This window comes from Sardina pilchardus, chromosome 16, assembly GCF_963854185.1.
Source record: "Sardina pilchardus chromosome 16, fSarPil1.1, whole genome shotgun sequence".
NCBI lineage: Eukaryota > Metazoa > Chordata > Actinopteri > Clupeiformes > Clupeidae > Sardina > Sardina pilchardus.
The window spans coordinates 30,555,288-30,574,821 of record NC_085009.1 but is presented as its reverse complement, the minus strand read 5'-3'; the positions used below and the strand labels follow the sequence as shown (position 1 = coordinate 30,574,821).

Genomic DNA, 19,534 nt, shown 5'->3' with positions numbered 1-19,534 from the left:
AATCAATTTAAACATTTTAATAAAGTACATTTTCAATTTGGATTATATTTCCGAAATCACTGAGTAATCACGTGTAATACAAATCGTGATCTCAATTGAACAAAATAATCGTGATGATGATTTTACCATATTCGAGCAGCCCTACTCAACAATACATAAAATACAAGACACTCAAGACACCCAAGAAATGGCTATTTTCTGTTTCTCTAATGTAGCTCTCTTATTTTAGTGATCAAAACCATAGGTAACAGAATTAAATGAACATGTCTTACTCTCTTGGAGTTTGTCAGCAATATTGTTCTGCTTCATGTTCCTCAGGAAGTGCAGTGCCATCTTGAAAGCCCCTTCTCTGGCATCACTCTCATCCTGCTCTTTACCCTCAAAGTGTTCTTGGTAATCTGGACTCACAATCTTCTCAAATCTCTTCAGCTCATTCTTCACAAAGGTGATGATCTTCTCCTCAAGCACCTGGTGTACAAATATCTGGTTTAACTTTGCATTACAATGCCCAGGTTTTGAATACTACAGTACATTGTTGTTGTTCTGTACAGTGTAAGGGATAATGTATTACCGCCGGTAATTATCGGAAAATTAGTCCCGACAGGATGAACAGAACCCCAGCACGCAGCGGAGTAAATACAGTAGTTCGCCACACTTGACAGTTGTAGGTGTTGCCTGGCAACGTACTTACTAGCTGAGTTTCACTTTCAATGAAATCCCATTGCAACCAGCGAACATGTAAATTAAAAGCACAAAACCCGTTGCCATTGACAGCGGCCATTTTGTAAGGGATAATGTATAGAACGCCGGTCATTATCGGAAAATAATTCCCGACAGGATGAACTGAACCCCGACGCGCAGCGGAGGGGTTTTGCTTCGTCCTGAAGGGAATTATTTTCAGATAATGACCGGCGTTCTATACATTATCCCTTACAAAATGGCCGCTGTCAATGGCAACGGGTTTTGTGCTTTTAATTTACATGTTCGCTGGTTGCAATGGGATTTCATTGAAAGTGAAACTCAGCTAGTTTCAGCTCGGCGTTCTATACATTATCGCGCTTATTATACGGCTACTTGCCAAAACGAGAAAATAAACTTATCTCAGTGTGTCTTTAGCAATGACTTGGCTACCGTTTCGTGGCTTCCGCTACAACTAGCAGAGTGAACCCGTTGCCATTGGCAGCGGTCATTATGCAAATGTAACGGACCGGTAGAACGTTGAGAGGCCCATTCAAAGTGAATGGGAGCTCCCTCAACATTCTAGAGAGCCGTATAATAAATAGATTTAACAGACCTCTGTACGTTGGGAAGGCCCATTCATGTGAATGTAACTTTCTGCAGTAATGTGAGGAGCCATGTAATAAAATTTTAAAAGTGTATATCAATGCAGCATGACATACTGTAGCTGCATCCAAACCTGGAATATGTGCTGGAGTTTCTTCTTGGTATACTGGTCACTGAAAGTATCTGATTTGGATTCTTCCATTTGACCACTGAGTAAAAACACAAATAGACTTCCATTAGTTGTGCATGCAAGCATGTTTAGAACACTGACATCTGTCCAATACCTAAACTAAAGATTTTGATGAACTGAACCAGAAATCTCTCTACTGAAAGGAAGTTGGAATTAATATCATAATATGCATAACATCTGCATCCTACATATTGTAGACCATCCTGTTTGATTTAGGTTAGCTGTTTGGCTGCACTATGTCAACAGATAATGAATTCTGCACCTGGCACCTTATATTTCAGAAATGCTGATACTAAGGGCTGATTTGAGGGTGTTTGTGTGACAGACTTGTTAGGCTGTGGAACTGACCCACGGCATGAATGCCCAATCAGGTTTGATGAACCTGTCTTATGTCCATCATATTTGTACAACGCCTCCCAGTCAAAATAGAAAACGCAGTATATAACTGTGTCATCAGATAGAACAAACTGCCCAGATTTCTCCCAAACCTAATTTTTTTTGCCATAATTGCTGCATAACTTTTGGTGTCAGCCATATTATCAGTGGAAGTCTCCTGAGTATAGCAAACACATCAAATAAACTACTGTATGGCTCTTAAGGGAAAAGAGAAAACACATATGTATTGTTCCTGACATATTTGGTAATTATGGCCTAAAAGGTTCCTGACCCCTCATCTAAATAGAAGCACAAGGAGTGATGAATGATGGAGATCCCATCCAGTAACTGAGTCTTTCCCAGGGGAAATAAAGCATCTGATTGCATATCACCTAGTTCTCTGTTTTAAGGACTTGCCTTGATCCATCTGTGACATCATCATGTTTGAAGTGTATGAAGCGATCCTCTGACCGGTCACTCTTCATGGACATACAAGTGGTCACAGGTGATGGAGGCCTCTCATGATGGAATGAGCTGTGCCATAAAAATAAAATATGTGACAAAAATACGTTGTGACCCATATAAAGCTGGGATACTCTGTGTAGTACAATACCTACATCTATGTAGAATAAACTATATACATTTAACCAGAAAATGGCACAGATATTATATTGATAACTTTGTTTCCATTATACTGTAAGCTGTGAACATGATCAACCACTCCATTATCAACCACAAAGAGCTCATTGTTTGAATGCTTTATGGACTTGCCTTGATCCATCTGTGCCCTCATCAGATTTGAAGTGTATGAAGCGATCCTCTGACCGGTCACTGTTCATGGACACACAAGTGGGCACAGGTGATGGAGGCCTCTCATGATGGAATGAGCTGTGGGGTAAACACAACAATGAGTTGCTATACACATTGTAGGGATATTCTTGATACTGTTTCCTTTATCCTCCATCACACAAATGTGCAAAGTGATCATGTTTATGTGCATGTTGTTGCACAAATAAACAATAGCTATTATTTCAAAATGCTATTATTTCCAAATCCATGAACAAATGCATGCACTAACTGCCCTTGAAGCACAACAAATTGACAGTTAGAAGTCTCTATGTTTTCTGTCTAAAAGTGGCTTTAACACCTTTAGAATATTAGACAGAAGTTTAGCAAAAAACTTAAATGCAACTTCTTTAAGAAACATAATTCATATAATGTGCTAAGTAGCCTACCTTTGCCCCTTTAGACTGCCGTCCTGTTTTGTATTGACTTGTTTTTCCATGTTTTAGCCACTCTGCATATCAGTCAAATGAATCTCATCATGACAAGCTACAATACAAAATATAGCCGCAAGCGGCGATGGCGGGCCCGAGCACCTGCGGTACGGACACGTGACATTTGCGGAATCTAACAAAGCAACACGTACTTGTTGGTGGGCATGTGCATGAGCAACACACATGCCCACCAAATTTGGTTAATTTTCATCAATGTATGTGTCAACCACAACAGACAACAAGCTAGGTGGCGCTATAGAGTCCCAAAGCCACACCCAAGGCCAAAGCTCTGTCTCTGATTAGTGGCAGCATTAACACACAAGCGTACCTAATTGTCGTGTATGTATGTGTCATCAATAATAGACAATGTGCTAGGTGGCGCTATAGAGTCCCTAAGCCTCACCCTAGGCCAGAGCTCTATCCCTGACAAGCAGTAGCAATAGCACACATGCCCACCAAATGTGGTTCATTTTCGTGAATGTATCAACCACAACAGACAATGGGCTAGGTGGCGCTATAGAGTCCCTAAGCCACACCCTAGGCCAGAGGTCTGTTTCTGACTTGCGGCAGTAATAACACACAAGCTCACCAAATTTGATTCATTTTCGTGAATGTATATGTCAACCAAAACAGCTAACACACTAGGTGGCGCTATTGAGTCCCTAAGCCACACCCTCAGCCAGAGCTCTGTCTCTGAATACCTATAGCAAAACACATGCCCACCAAATTTGGTTCATTTTTGTGAATGTAAGTGTCAACCACAACAGACAATACGCTAGGTGGCGCTATAGAGTGCCTAAGCCACACCTGAGGCCAGAGCTCTGTCTTTATCTAGCGGCAGCAATAACACACAAGCCCACCAAATTTGGTTAATTTTTGTGAATGTTTGTATCAACCACAACAAACAATGCTCTAGGTGGCGCTATAGAGTCCCTAAGCCACACCTTTGGCCAGAGTTTGTCTCTGACTTGCAATAGGAATAACACACAAGCCCATCAAATTTGGTTCATTTTAGTGAATGTTTGTGTCAACCACAACAGATAACGTACTGCTAGGTGGCGCTATAGAGTCCCTAAGCCACACCCTTGGCTAGAGCTCTGTCTCTGACTAGCAATAGCAATAACACACATGCCCACCAAATTTGGTTCATTTTCGTGAATGTTTGTGTCAACCACAACAGATAACGTGCTGCTAGGTGGCGCTATAGAGTCCTTAAGCCACACCCTTGGCTAGAGCTCTGTCTCTGACTAGCAATAGCAATAACACACATGTCCACCAAATTTGGTTCATTTTCGTGAATGTTTGTGTCAACCACAACAGATAACGTGCTGCTAGGTGGCGCTATAGAGTCCCAAAGCCACACCTTAGGCCAGAGCTCTGTCTCTGACTAGCAGAAGCAATTCCACATATAGCTGCCAAATTACATCCAATTCAAACCCTTTTTTCTGCCAATAACACCAACTTCCTGTTTCTTAATAAAACGCCATAATTCAAACCTTCGCCATTTCGATATACTTTTGAAATTCAAAAATCTGGTCGCAATTCCTCTCGGGCAACCCCTCAAGATCATTTTAGTGCTTATATGACATGATTTCGATAAACCGTCTAGGAGAAGTGTTTCAAAATACGTGATGTGCAAAAATCATAATCATAATCATAACTCAAATTATTTTGAGATTTACTATATCGTTTAAATGTAAAAGTTGTTCAGATTAATACAACACATATGCCCACCAAATTTGGTTCATTTTCGTGAATGTATGTGTCAACCACAACAGACAGCGCGGTAGGTGGCGTTATAGAGTCCCTGAGCCACACCCTAGGCCAGAGGTCTGTCTCTCAGTAGAGGCATCAATTCTACAGGTAGCTGCCAAATTTCAAGAGTTTTAGAGCATGCCACGTTGGTGAAAAAGGGCAAAACATTCCGGTAAGAGGAAAATACTATAATAAGAATAATAATCTGAGCAAAAACAATAGGGCCTTGCACCTACGGTGCAGCCACTTTCAGTGGCCGCACCTCGGTGCTCGGGCCCTAATAATAATAATAATAATAATAATCTGAGCAAAAACAATAGGGCCTTGCACCTACGGTGCAGCCACTTTCAGTGGCCGCACCTCGGTGCTCGGGCCCTAAATATAGCCGCAAGCGGCGATGGCGGGCCCGAGCACCAGCGGTGCGGAGACCTGTGAGATTTTGGAATCTAACAAAGCAACATGTGCGTGTTGGTGGGCATGTGCATGAGCAACACACATGCCCACCAAATTTGGTCAATTTTCCTGAATGTATGTGTCAGCCACAACAGACAATATGCTAGGTAGCGCTATAGAGTCCCTAAGCCACACCCTAGGCCAGAGCTCTATCTCTGACTATCGATAGCAATAACACTAGACAGACACAGACAGAGGGGGTAGAGACAAATGGATCAATAGAATAGAATATACACTTTTTTGATCCCGTGAGGGAAATTTATTTCTCTGCATGTAACCCAATTTAACCAAATTAGTGAACACACACAGCACACAGTGAACACACAGTGAGGTGAATCACACACTGACCCAGAGCAGTGAGCTGCCTGCCCAACCAGCGGTGCTGGGGGAGCAGTGAGGGGTTAGGTGCCTTGCTCAAGGGCACTTTAGTGGTGGACTGGTTGGGGATTGTACCGGCAACCTTCCAGTTACAAGCCCCAAGCCCTAACCAGTAGGCCACGGCTGCCCAGAGTGAAGGAGGGAGGGAGGAAAGAGGGAGGGAGGGTGTGTGTGTGTGTGTGTGTGTGTGTGTGTGTGTGTGTGTGTGTGTGTGTGTGTGTGTGTGTGTGTGTGTGTGTGTGTGTGTGTGTGTGTGTGTGTGTGTGTGTGTGTGTGTGTGTGTGTGTGTGTGTGTGTGTGTGTGCGTCTGTGTGTGTGTGTGTGCGTGCGTGCGTGAGAGAGAGAGAGAATGACGGGGGAGGGGTGAGAGAGTGTCTGTGAGTCTGTGTAGAGAAGTAGCAGGGGACGAGAGAGACATGCAGCTGAGAGAGAGAGCACCTACTCCTGCTCAGCTAAATGGATGGAGTATAAGACATATGCAAACACAAATAAACCTAAATACTCACTTACTGTGAACATGGCTAAAGTCAAAATTTCAAAATTGCAGCATAGGTTGATATGATTATAATTATTCGTCAACTCGCTTCAAAATATTTTAGCTAAAACTGTGTCCACCACAATCATTAATGCACTTTTAAAAAACACAAACAACACCAAATTCAAAACTTTGCATATGACTGTCACTACAAACACACTAACTAATACTCCATCAAATTTCATCCAAATTAGTCACTGTTTTCTACCTATAACACCAACTTTCTGTTTCTTTTACAAGACACCTAGATTCAAACCTTCGCCATTTCAATATACTTTTGTATACTTTTTAATATACTATACTCAGAGTAGTGAGCTGCCTGCCCAACCAGCGGCGCTCAGGGAGCAGTCAGGGGTTAGGTGCCTTGCTCAAGGGCACTTCAACTGTGGACTGCTCAGGGATCGAACCGGCAATCCTCCAGCTACAAGCCCCAAGCCCTAACCAGTAGGCCACGGTTGCCCAAAGGGTGTGTGTGTGTGTGTGTGTGTGTGTGTGTGTGTGTGTGTGTGTGTGTGTGTGTGTGTGTGTGTGTGTGTGTGTGTGTGTGTGTGTGTGTGTGTGCGTGCGTGCGTGCGTGCGTGCGTGCGTGCGTGCGGGCGTGCGGGCGTGTGTCTGTGTCTGTGTCTGTGTCTGTGTCTGTGTCTGTGTCTGTGTCTGTCTCGGTCTCTGTCTCTGTGTCTCTAGAAAGCCGCGCGTGTGTCAATGTGTGTGTGTTAGTTAGGGAGGACCCGAGAAGGGGGGTGACAGAGTGCGTGCGTGTGTCTGTTAGTTGCAACAGAGAGAGAGGCAGAGAAGGACAGAGAGGAGGGGCTGTGTGATTGGGCAAATATGAAATTAAAAATAACTCACTTTCTGTTAACATGGTTAAAATCAAAATTGCAGCATAGCTTGATATGATTATAATCATTCATCAACTCGCTTCAAAATATTTTAGCTAAAACTGTATCCACCACAATCAATAATGCGCTTTTAAAAATCACAAACAACACCAAATTCAAAACTTTGTATATGACTGTCACTACAAACACACTAACTAATAATCCATCAAATTTCATCCAAATTAGTCACTGTTTTCTGCCTATAACACCAACTTTTTGTTTCTTTTATAAGACACCTAGATTCAAACCTTCGCCATTTCAATATACTTTTGAAATTCAAAAATCTGGTCGCAATTCCTCTCGGGCAACCCCTCAAGATCATTTTACTGCTGAAAGGACATGATTTCGATAAACCGTCTAGGAGAAGTGTTTCAAAATACATGATGTGCAAAATTCATAATCATAACCATAACTCAAATTCTTCGAATATTTACTATAGAGTGTAAATGTAAAAATTGTTCAGATTAATGCAACACACATGCCCACCAAATCTGGGCCATTTTCGTGAATGCATGTGTCAACCACAACAGACAGCGTGATAGGTGGCGCTATAGAGTCCCTGAGCCACGCCCTAGGCCAAAGCTCTGTCTCTGAGTAAGACATGGAATTCTACATATGCCTGCTAAATTACAAGAGTTTTAGAGCATGCTAAGTTGGTGAAAAAAGCAATTCGGTAAGACGGAAAAACTATAATAATAATAATAAATATAGCCGCAAGCGGCGATGGCGGGCCCGAGCACCTGCGGTGCGGAGACCTGTGAGATTTCGAAATCTAACAAAGCAACCGGTGCGTGTTGGTGGGCATGTGCATGAGCAACACAGAAGCCCACCAAATTCGGTCAAGTTTCCTGAATGTATGTGTCAGCCACAACAGACAACATGCTAGGTAGCGCTATAGAGTCCCTAAGCCACACCCTAGGCCAGAGCTCTATCTCTGACTATCGATAGCAATAACGCACAAGCCCACCAAATTTGGTTCATTTTCGTGAATGCGTGTGTCAACCACAACAGACAATGCACTAGGTGGAGCTATACAGTCCCTAAGACAACCTTGGCCAGAGCGCTGTCTCTGAATAGCTATAGCAATAACACACATGCCCACCAAATTTGGTTCATTTTCGTGAATGTATGTGTCAACCACAACAGACAATGCGCTAGGTGGCGCTCTAGAGTCCTAAGCCACACTCTAGGCCAGAGCTCTGTCTCTGACTAGTGGTAGCAATAACACACAAGCCCACCACATTTGATTAATTTTCGTGAATGTATGTGACAACTACAACAGCCTATATGCTAGGTGGCGTTATAGAGTCCCTAAGCCACACCCTTGGCTAGAGCTCTGTCTCTGACTAGCAATAGCAATAACACACAAGCCCACCAAATTTGGTTCATTTTCGTGAATGTTTGTGTCAACCACAACAGATAACGTGCTGCTAGGTGGCGCTATAGATTCCCTAAGCCACACCCTTGGCTAGAGCTCTGTCTCTGACTAGCAATAGCAATAACACACATGCCCACCAAATTTGGTTCATTTTCGTGAATGTTTGTGTCAACCACAACAGATTACGTGCTGCTAGGTGGCGCTATAGAGTCCCTATGCCACACCCTAGGCCAAAGCTCTGTCTCTGACTAGCCACAGCAATAACACACAAGTCCACCAAATTTGGTTCATTTTCGTGAATGTTTGTGTCAACCACAACAGATAACGTGCTGCTAGGTGGCGCTATAGAGTCCCAAAGCCACACCTTAGGCCAGAGCCCTGTCTCTGACTAGCAGAAGCAATTCCACATGTAGCTGCCAAATTACATACAATTCCTAACCTTTTTTCTGCCTATAACACCAACTTCCTGTTTCTTAATAAAACGCCATAATTCAAACCTTCGCCATTTCAATATACTTCAAAAATTCAAAAATCTGGTCGCAATTCCTCTCGGGCAACCCCTCAAGATCATTTTAGTGCTTATATGACATGATTTCGATAAACCGTCTAGGAGAAGTATTTCAAAATACGTGATGTGCAAAAATCATAATCATAATCATAACTCAAATTCTTCTAAGATTCACTATATAGTTTGAATGTAAAACTTGTTCAGAATAATACAACACACATGTCCACCAAATTTGGTTCATTTCCGTGAATGTATGTGTCAACCACAGTAGACGGCGCGCTAGGTGGCGCTATAGAGTCCCTGAGCCACACCCTAGGCCACAGCTCTGTGTCTGAGTATCAAATGCAATTCTACATATGCCAGCTAAATTGCAAGAGTTTTAGAGCATGCCAAGTTGGTGAAAAATTTTACTGGTAAGATAATTATACTATAATAATAATAAGAAGAATAATCTGAGCAAAAACAATAGGGCCTTGCACCTACGGTGCAGCCACTTTCAGTGGCCGCACCTCGGTGCTCGGGCCCTAATAATCTGAGCGGAAACAATAGGGCCTTGCACCTACGGTGCAGCCGCTGCTACAGCGGCCGCACCTCGGTGCTCGGGCCCTAATAAGAATAATCTGAGCAAAAACAATAGGGCCTTGCACCTACGGTGCAGCCACTTTCAGTGGCCGCACCTCGGTGCTCGGGCCCTAATAATAATCTGAGCAGAAACAATAGGGCCTTGCACCTACGGTGCAGCCACTTTCAGTGGCCGCACCTCGGTGCTCGGGCCCTAAATATAGCCGCAAGCGGCGATGGCGGGCCCGAGCACCTGTGGTGCGGACCCGTGACATTTGCGGAATCTAACAAAGCAACACGTACTTGTTGGTGGGCATGTGCATGAGCAACACACATGCCCACCAAATTTGGTTAATTTTCATCAATGTATGTGTCAATCACAACAGAAAACAAGCTAGGTGGCGCTATAGAGTCCCAAAGCCACACCCAAGGCCAGAGCTCTGTCTCTGACTAGTGGCAGCAATAACACACAAGCGTACCTAATTGTCGTGTATGTATGTGTCAACAATAATAGACAATGTGCTAGGTGGCGCTATAGAGTCCCTAAGCCTCACCCTAGGCCAGAGCTCTATCCCTGACAAGCAGTAGCAATAGCACACATGCCCACCAAATGTGGTTCATTTTCGTGAATGTGTCAACCATAATAGACAATGTGCTAGGTGGCGCTATAGAGTCCCTAAGCCACACCCTAAGCCAGAGCTCTATCCCTGACTAGCGGTAGCAATAACACACATGCCCACCAAATGTGGTTCATTTTCGTGAATGTATCAACCACAACAGACAAAGCGCTAGGTGGCGCTATAGAGTCCCTAAGCCACACCCTAAGCCAGAGCTCTGTTTCTGACTTGCGACAGTGATAACACACAAGCTCACCAAATTTGATTCATTTTCGTGAATGTATATGTCAACCACAACAGGTAACACACTAGGTGGCGTTATAGAGTCCCTAAGCCACACCCTCGGCCAGAGCTCTGTCTCTGAATAGCTATAGCAAAACATATGCCCACCAAATTTGGTTCATTTTCGTGAATGTACGTGTCAACCACAACAGACAATGCGCTAGGTGGCGCTATGGAGTCCCTAAGCCACACCCGAGGCCAGAGCTCTGTCTTTATCTAGCGGCAGCAATAACACTCAAGCCCACCAAATGTGGTTCATTTTTGTGAATGTTTGTGTCAACCACAACAAACAATGCTCTAGGTGGCGATATAGAGTCCCTAAGTCAGACCTTTGGCCAGAGCTCTGTCTCTGACTAGCAATAGGAATAACACACAAGCCCATCAAATTTGGTTAATTTTCGTGAATGTACGTGTCAACCACAACAGGCAATGTGCTAGGTGGCGCTATAGAGTCCCTAAGCCACACCCGAGGCCAGAGCTCTGTTTTTATGTAGAGGCAGCAATAACACACAAGCCCACCAAATTTGGTTCATTTTTGTGAATGTTTGTGTCAACCACAACAAACAATGCTCTAGGTGGCGCTATAGAGTCCCTAAGCCACACCTTTGGCCAGAGTTTGTCTCTGACTAGCAATAGGGATAACACACAAGCCCATCAAATCTGGTTAATTTTCGTAAATGTATGTGTCAACCACAACAGGCAATGCGCTAGGTGGCGCTATAGAGTCCCTTAGCCACACCCTAGGCCAGAGCTCTGTCTCTGACTAGAGATAGCAATAACACACAAGCCCATCAAATTTGTATGTGTCAACCACAACAGACAACCCCACAGAGCGTTCTTAAGCCTTCTTTAATCATTGTCTAATATTAAGGAAAGTTTAAGATCTATTAACCAAGGTGTTGTCACACACACACGGCAAATAAGTTGCAGGATTGTGGTGCCTTCTCTCATCCTCAAGTTGGGTTATCATCTGTTGACCTTCTTACCACCACCAGAGAGGCATGGGGGATGGGTGAGAGAGTGTGTGGGGGGTCGGAATGCAAATGAGGGGAGGGGGGGGGGGGGCATGGGGCTAAGATAGAGAGAGAGATAGAAAGAGAGAGAGGGAGGGAGGCAGAGGGGTCAAGGGGGAGGCTGTGTGTGTGCGTAACTCTCTGGAAAGCTTGCGCGTGTGTAATGTGTGTGCGGTTAAATGTGGTTCTGTGTGTGTAACAGGACCAACATGAAGGCGCGGATGAGGAAAGATCGTAACACAGAGCCATCCTCATAAGAAAACCTAAATAACTCACTTTCTGTTAATGTGGTTAAAGTCAAAATTGCAGCATAGGTTAATATGATTATTATTATTCATCAACTCGCTTCAAAATATTTTAGCTAAAACTGTGTCCACCACAATCATTAATGCACTTTTAAAAATCACAAACAACACCAAATTCAAAACTTTGTATATGACTGTCACTGCAAACACACTAACTAATACTCCATTAAATTTCATCCAAATTATTCACTGTTTTCTGCCTATAACACCAACTTTTTGTTCCTTTTATAAGACACCTAGGTTCAAACCTTCGCCATTTCGATATACTTTTGAAATTCAAAAATCTGGTCGCAATTCCTCTTGGGCAACCCCTCAAGATCATTTTAGTGCTTAAATGACATGATTTCGATAAACCGTCTAGGAGAAGTGTTTCAAAATACATGACGTGCAAAAATCATAATCATAATCATATCTCAAATTCTTCTAAGATTCACTATATCGTTTAAATGTAAAAGTTGTTCAGATTAATGAAACACACATGTCTACCAAATTTAGTTCATTTTCATGTATGTATGTGTCAACCACAACAGACAACACGCTAGGTGGCGCTATACTGCTCCTGAGCCACACCCTAGGCCAGAGCTCTGGTTCTGAGTAGCGTTACCAATTCCACACGCAGCTGCCAAATTTCAAGAGTTTTAGAGCATGCCAAGTTGGTGAAAAAAGGAATTCGGTAAGACGGAAAAACTATAATAATAATCTGAGCAAAAACAATAGGGCCTTGCACCTACGGTGCAGCCACTTTCAGTGGCCGCACCTCGGTGCTCGGGCCCTAATAACACAAATTACATCAGAACATTTCTCAATTTTGCATTGTGTTGACTTGTTTTTCCATGTTTCAGCCATTTGTCAGAGCACCCAGATGAATCTGATGATCATGACGAGCTTCAATGAAAACAATCAGAATATGTACTCATATTCATACTGCTCTGCTGCTGTTCTCACATTATCTTTCTTACATACAACTCTTTCAACGTTATAGAGTTTAGAGATAAATGTATTTTTATATGCATATCTTGGTAATATATCCCACTTCAAATGCATTGCTTTTTTTAGTTTCAGTACATGCATTACAATGACATTACAAAGTACATTTAGATCATTTCATATTTGCTAAATAATGTTGTTTAAGTAGCTGTTGATACAGAACAAATTGTACGCAAACTTAATATTGCATATTCTACAATAAAACCAAAATGACAGGCCTACAATCTGATGGTCTACATACTAAACTGGATAATGAGAAGGACTAGAAGAGCCAGTGCAGAGAGCAACACTACTACTGCAGAGGTGAGGTGGACATCCTGGGATCAGAAAGTAGTCCTGCCAACCATTTTGTAAACCAGCTGATCCTAATTAGCAAAACTGTTCAGCCAGCTAATTAGTGATCACACTTGTGATACTCACAATATGTGATATAAAACTATGATCTACTGTACCCCTCCCCCCCCCCCCCCCCACACACACACACACACTGCTCGTATGATGCTATTTAACACTGTTAATCCTTACTCTATACTCAATAGTCAGCTGTTTGTGTGGTCATATCGCACATAGACATACCCATACTGCTCTTATAATGCTGTTGATATACACACATCCTTACTGCACTTAGCCATAGCTGTACACATTTGTCGATATTGTTTATTCTGCACTATGTCCACTGTTCATACTGCACTAACAGTTCACATTGCACTACCTCATTCCTTCAAATGTACTCTGCATTTCAGACCTACCGCTTTTTATGCACCTCTGGTTGGACGCTGCTGTTAGATGTCTCTGTGCTTGTAGGCCTACTCCGCACAATTACAATAAAGTTTATCATCTAATATAATGAAATCTAACATGTACATACACAACAGAGCAAAATAATGACTCGATTCGGTGATTAGTAAAGTACTAAATCATAGCCTACCTGTGAGACTATTCAGCCTAAAATGGAGGCTAGGCCTGTGCACCTGACCTGAGCGCTAAATGGTCTCCTCATACGCAAACAACAGGCTACTGTGGAACGCGCACATGATTAAGACTGAACGCCAAGGTCATGACACACAAAAGTTGTAAATGTTCACAGTGCCAGCTTATTTATCTAATGTTCTCTTTTGAAACGCGTTCGTGCAACACTGCTGATTATTTATCCATAGAAGAAGCTCAACGTCCAACTGAAGTTCGTCTCGTTCTGCGCCATTGGAAATAACAACCCATGTCCCGATAGGAAGAGAATGTGTAGCCGTATGTTTTAGGTTCGTTAGCAGCCTAACCTTTCAGACAAACTGAAAATGACTATTTTTCATAGCCTAGGTTTTATTAAAATCTTTACTTGTTGAGCAGGGTATTGCTCCCCCTTCGTCTTTCTTCCTGGTATTCCGATCATCGCACTGTTGCTTTTACTTTCGCTTCTAAATCTCAACTCCTCTGTCGCACATATGTTACAGTGTTATGACCGCCGTAGTACGGTGTACATTTTAGGACATCCTCAGACTCAGGTGTCAGACTCAGAAAAAAACATCCGTCTTCCAAAACTGCCTCGTTTGATGATGACGTTGAGGCAGTTTTGTCTAAAGATGACGGATGTTTTTCTGTCTCAAACTGACTCAGCGTCAGAAAAAAAAGAAAAAGAAAAGCATCTCAAAGAAGTCAGGTCTCAGAAAAAAACGCTGGCTGGAAAATCGGAGTCAGTCAGGTCTCAGGAAAAACGCTGTCAGAAAAATCAGTCAGGTCTGAGAAAAAACGCTGTCAGAACATACACACTCAAATTCATGCACATGGTGTGTGTGTGTGTGTGTGTGTGTGTTAGTCTGGGGGTGTACTGTGCCTTTATACAAACACACACACACACACACAGACACAGACACAGACACAGACACACACACACACACACACACAAACACACACACACACACACACACAAACACACACACACACACACACACACACACACACAGACACGCTCATGAAGCCCTCAAAATGAACAGACTATGCAACCATAAGTCATCTTACTGATGAAACATATTCACTACAGTACATGTTCCCATGTCCATCTTTATGAATGAAATATCACACTGTGCTGTAGCACAGCTCTGCCAACAGTCCACTGCTCACTGCTCTGTTATGTTGTTCTGTTCCATTCTGTTGTTCTGTTATGCTCTGTTCTGCTGTTCTGTTCTGTTGTTCTGTTCTGTTGTTCTGTTCTGCTCTGTTCTGTTCTGTTGTTCTGTTCTGCTCTGTTCTGTTCTGCTGTTCTGTTCTGCTCATGTATTGAGTGTTTGCTGCTCGACCTTGCTCCACACCATGCAGCAGAGAGAGAGAGAGTGTGTGTGTGTGTGTGTGTGTGTGTGTGCAGTGGGTCCAGGATGGAGGGCATCACCCAGCTCTGGTCCCATTGGTGGGCACCCTGCGCCCGCAGCACCCAGATCACCGTGGGCAACCCCACACACAGCCCGGGATCACCAGCGCCACCATATTACTGATGCTAATGTGCTTGTGTACAGTATGTGTGTGTGTGTGTGTGTGTGTGAGCAGTGCCCAGATCACCGTGGGCCACCCCACACACAGCCCCGAGATCACCAGCACCACCGTATTACTGATGCTAATGTGCTTGTGTACAGTATGTGTGTGTGAGCAGTGCCCAGATCACCGTGGGCAACCCCACACACTGCCCCGGGATCACCAGCGCCACCGTATTACTAATGCCAATGTGCTTGTGTACAGTATGTGTGTGTGTGTGTGTGTGTGTGTGTGTGTGTGTGTGTGAGCAGTGCCCAGATCACCGTGGGCAACCCTACACACAGCCCCGAGATCACCAGTGCCACCGTATTACTGATGCCAATGTGCTTGCTGCCATGGAGACAGTTTTCACTTTAGAACAGGGAGCCCATCGCCCAGTTGGACAGAGCTGTGTGCCACAGCATCCTGGGAAGTAGAGGTTAGATTCTCTGCCCGAGCCCGAGCCCGACCCGAGCCCGACCCGACCCGCGGGCCGGGTCGGGCCGATATTTCCCGCCACTATCCTCGGGCCGGGCCGGGTCGGGCCTTTGATCAAGCATTTGTGTTTTTTTTAAATATATATAATTTCTTTATTAGCCTAACTGGGTGGGGAGACTATGCCATTATCCGAAATATTAAATATATTTTTTAGCAAAGTAGGCTTAAGTAACAAAATGTGTACAAAGTTGCAAATTACAAAATGCAACATCATGCGCACGGTCTCCTCCACTGGCACGCATCACACTGCTGCTCTGCTGTAGAACATTGTGTGGCCTAGCTTAAGCGCAACATGGAGATGGACGATATAAAGAAGAAAATTAAATCAGGAGAATTAACTTTGAGCAAGTCTGGAGGAAAGTCGGACGTATGGAAGAGTTTCGAACAAGTCGTGGACAGTGACAACATTTGCGTTGGCGTTTCATTTTGACATTTGCGTTTCTTCATTCGGATCCATTTGTGATCCTTTTCAGAATAAACAAACAACGAAGTTTACATGCTTAGTCTTTGTTTCATTATTCATTAAGATAGGCCTAATTCAGATTTATGTAGTTCAAACAACTCGTAATTGTAGTTGAGAACGTCAGTTATAAGGCTCACGCATTTAAAAAAGTGTCGGGTTTAAATCGGGCTCGGGCTCATAATTACAGTTAATATGTCGGGCCGGGCCGGGCTCGGACACAATGTGCACGGGCTCGGGCCGGTTCGGGCTTGATTTTTTGGGCCCGATCTAAGCTCTACTGGGAAGTGACATATTGTGCTGAAGTTTGGCAATATATCAATACTTATTCTACAACTATTCTGCCGTTATAACTAACATATTCAGACAGTATGTTACCCTAACATCATCAGGAGGCTAAATAGTCTGTTTTGATACATATCATGTTGCAATAAGTTTAGAGCAAGACCTACTAGTTTGTCATGAAGGTTATACCAAGAATATAGAGTCTACTAATGAAGAATACTGAACTGGTGAATAAAGGCCTAATAAATTATTAATAATGCTTAACACATACCTTAAAGGGATAGTTCGGGTTTTAAGACACAAAGTTATATGGGTTCCCCGTCAGCAACGTTGTGCATCAGCACTGACTTACCCCGCAACAGCGTCCTGTGAGCCGAGATCCAGCCGGTTTTTGATGCTGAAGAAAGTAGTCCGGCAAGTTGCTGGGGTCACGAAAGTAAAGTGTTTTTCTTCTCAAAACCATATGCGTTCAAAAGAGTGTTATATTTGCACCACAAAAACGTTGTCCAGGAAAAATTCAAACCTCGTTATCACTTACTTATTTTTCGCGATTCCTATCACTGCGCGCTACTGACAGCTGGACTACGTTTTTGTGGTGCAAATATATCACTCTGTTGAACGCATATGGTTTTGAGAAGAAAAACACTTTAATTTCGTGACCCCAGAAACTTACTGAAGAAAATAGTCCGGCATCAAAAACGATCAAAAACCGGCTGGATCTCAGCTCACAGGACGCTGTCGGGGGGTAAGTCAGTGCTGATGCACAACGTTGCTGACAGGGAACCCATATAACTTTGTGTCTTAAAACACGAACTATCCCTTTAAAGTGTTACCATGTTTTTATATATACAAAACATCCTTTATACAATATTACTTACAATTGTTGCATTTACATAAGTGATTTTATAACATGTTAGTTCAAATATGAATGTGCTGCAACACTTATTTATGCACAGTGTAAAAACATGATTCAGGTGGAACACAATGGGATGAATTCATTAGGGTCCAGTTATCTGTAGATGTTTACAGTTTGGATGTTTCTTCAGTTCAGAGAGCAGCTGCTGTGTTGAGGGTCCAGGATAATTCCCTCTCAGATCGAGCTCTCTGAGGGCTGATGGGTTTGATCTCAGTGCTGATGCTAAAGCTCTGAAACCTTCATCTGTTATACTGCAGTCAGGCAGGCTGTAGGAGAAAGAAGGAAACACTTCATCAGATCAGCTGAAGGACACACACAGATCAAAGAGGGAAGCAGTTATTACCTGTGTGTGTGTGTGTGTGTGTGTGTGTGTGTGTGTGTGTGTGTCAGTGAGAGAGTGACTGACTGACTCAGTGGCGTGTGTGTGTGTGTGTGTGTGTGTGTGTGTGTGTGTGTGTGTGTGTGTGTGTGTGTGTGTGTGTGTGTCGTGTTATACAGTGGGTACGGGTTGAGAATGCACCTTCTCCCGCGGGACTCCCGAAGAGATCCCGCAGGCCGTCAAGCCGATTTTTTTCGAGGCTAAGGCAATGTACCCAAACAACCACCAGGTGGCAGAAAGTTTCAACTGCATTTAATGATGAAGACCGCATATCCGTCAATAGTCGACTCCTTAATCTCATTTAATCATTAAAATGAAGGTGATGACTGGCGAAATTATTCAAACGACGCTTCAATGAACCATTGTTGAAATGAATGAAAATGGTTATAGAAATCGCCTACAGCCTAACGCCGACACAGCTGATTCTTTGATTGATTCTAAGCTGTTTTGATGTAGGGGATGGGTAAACTGGCGCGCTACAAACATTTAAATGTCAAATCATATTTATTTCTCTTTGTCGCCATGGTATTGGGGGAAACGCGGACAAACGAGATGGTCAGTCCTCGTATTTTTTCTTCGCGTTTCGTTATAAGAAATATATAGGCCTAAGTAGGCTAATAGTTAAAGTCTTCTTCCGTATTGAACAGATAGCCTACGGGACGCTCTTTGGTCCGTAGGCTATTTTAAGGAACTACTCAATGCACACACACTGGGTAAACTGGCGCGCTACAAACACTTAAATGTGAAATCATATTTATTTCTCTTTGTCGCCATGGTATTGGGAAACGCGGAGAAACGAGATGGTCAGTCCTCGTATTTTTTCTTCGCGTTTCGTTATAAGAAATATATAAGTAATAGTTAAAGTATTCTTCCGTATTGAACAGATAGCCTACGGGACGCTCTTTGTTCCGTAGGCTATTTCAAGGAACTACTCAATGCACACACACTGGGTAAACTGGCGCGCTACAAACATTTGGTAACACTCCATAATAAGGGTCCTTAATAAATAGCAAACTAATCATTAACTAACCCTTTGTTGATATTTGTTAATTGTTACTAAAATATCTATTTGCCACAAGTTAATGTTTTTTTCATCATTAATTAAATATTAGTTGTTTGCATATAATCTGTATGTTAATGTTTTAACAAATAGAAAACAATCTATTAACTAATATTGTATTAATATTTATTAATAGTTAACTAAATGTATTTTTGGCACAAATTAAGTTATTTCTTCCATCATTAAATGTTAAATGTTTATTTACAAACTATATGTTAATATGAAAGTTAATGACATATTATTATTTAACTAATTGTTATTAAACTGTGTTTCTACCTATCCCAATATGAACCACTCCTTATAGGACCCTTGAATTAATTGGATAAGCTTAATTAATATATTAGTAATATATAACTATCAGTATGGAGGACCCTTATAATAAAGTTGGTTAAGTGTAATTAATATATTAGTAATATATAACTATTAGTATGGGGGACCCTTATAATAAAGTTGGTTAAGCTTAATTAATGCTTTAGTAACATATAACTATCAGTATGGAGGACTCTTATAATAAAGTTGGTTAAGCGTAATTAATGTATTAGTAATATATAACTATCAGTATGGGGACCCTTATAATAAAGTTGGAACAGTAATTATTCATCATTTACAAATATTTATTATAACATTTATCAGCGATAGCAAATATTTTACACTGGATCTC

General features: G+C 42.5%; 2 protein-coding genes across 2 annotated transcripts in view; both read right to left on the bottom strand.

Annotated features, from left to right (window-relative positions):
• The window catches only part of LOC134059977 (protein NLRC5-like), a 118,272-nt gene extending 116,783 nt beyond the window's left edge, over positions 1-1,489 (bottom strand). The window contains exons 1-2 of the mRNA XM_062516543.1: positions 1,418-1,489; positions 273-468 (exon numbers count right to left, since the gene is read on the bottom strand). Coding sequence (XP_062372527.1) covers positions 273-468; positions 1,418-1,486 — 265 coding nt within the window. The 5' untranslated portion in view covers positions 1,487-1,489. The remainder of the gene's footprint in view (positions 1-272; positions 469-1,417) is intronic.
• A 15,597-nt stretch (positions 1,490-17,086) lies between these two features.
• The window catches only part of LOC134059647 (NLR family CARD domain-containing protein 3-like), a 36,831-nt gene continuing 34,383 nt past the window's right edge, over positions 17,087-19,534 (bottom strand). Inside the window, exon 13 of the mRNA XM_062516090.1 lies at positions 17,087-17,700. Coding sequence (XP_062372074.1) covers positions 17,517-17,700 — 184 coding nt within the window. The 3' untranslated portion in view covers positions 17,087-17,516. The remainder of the gene's footprint in view (positions 17,701-19,534) is intronic.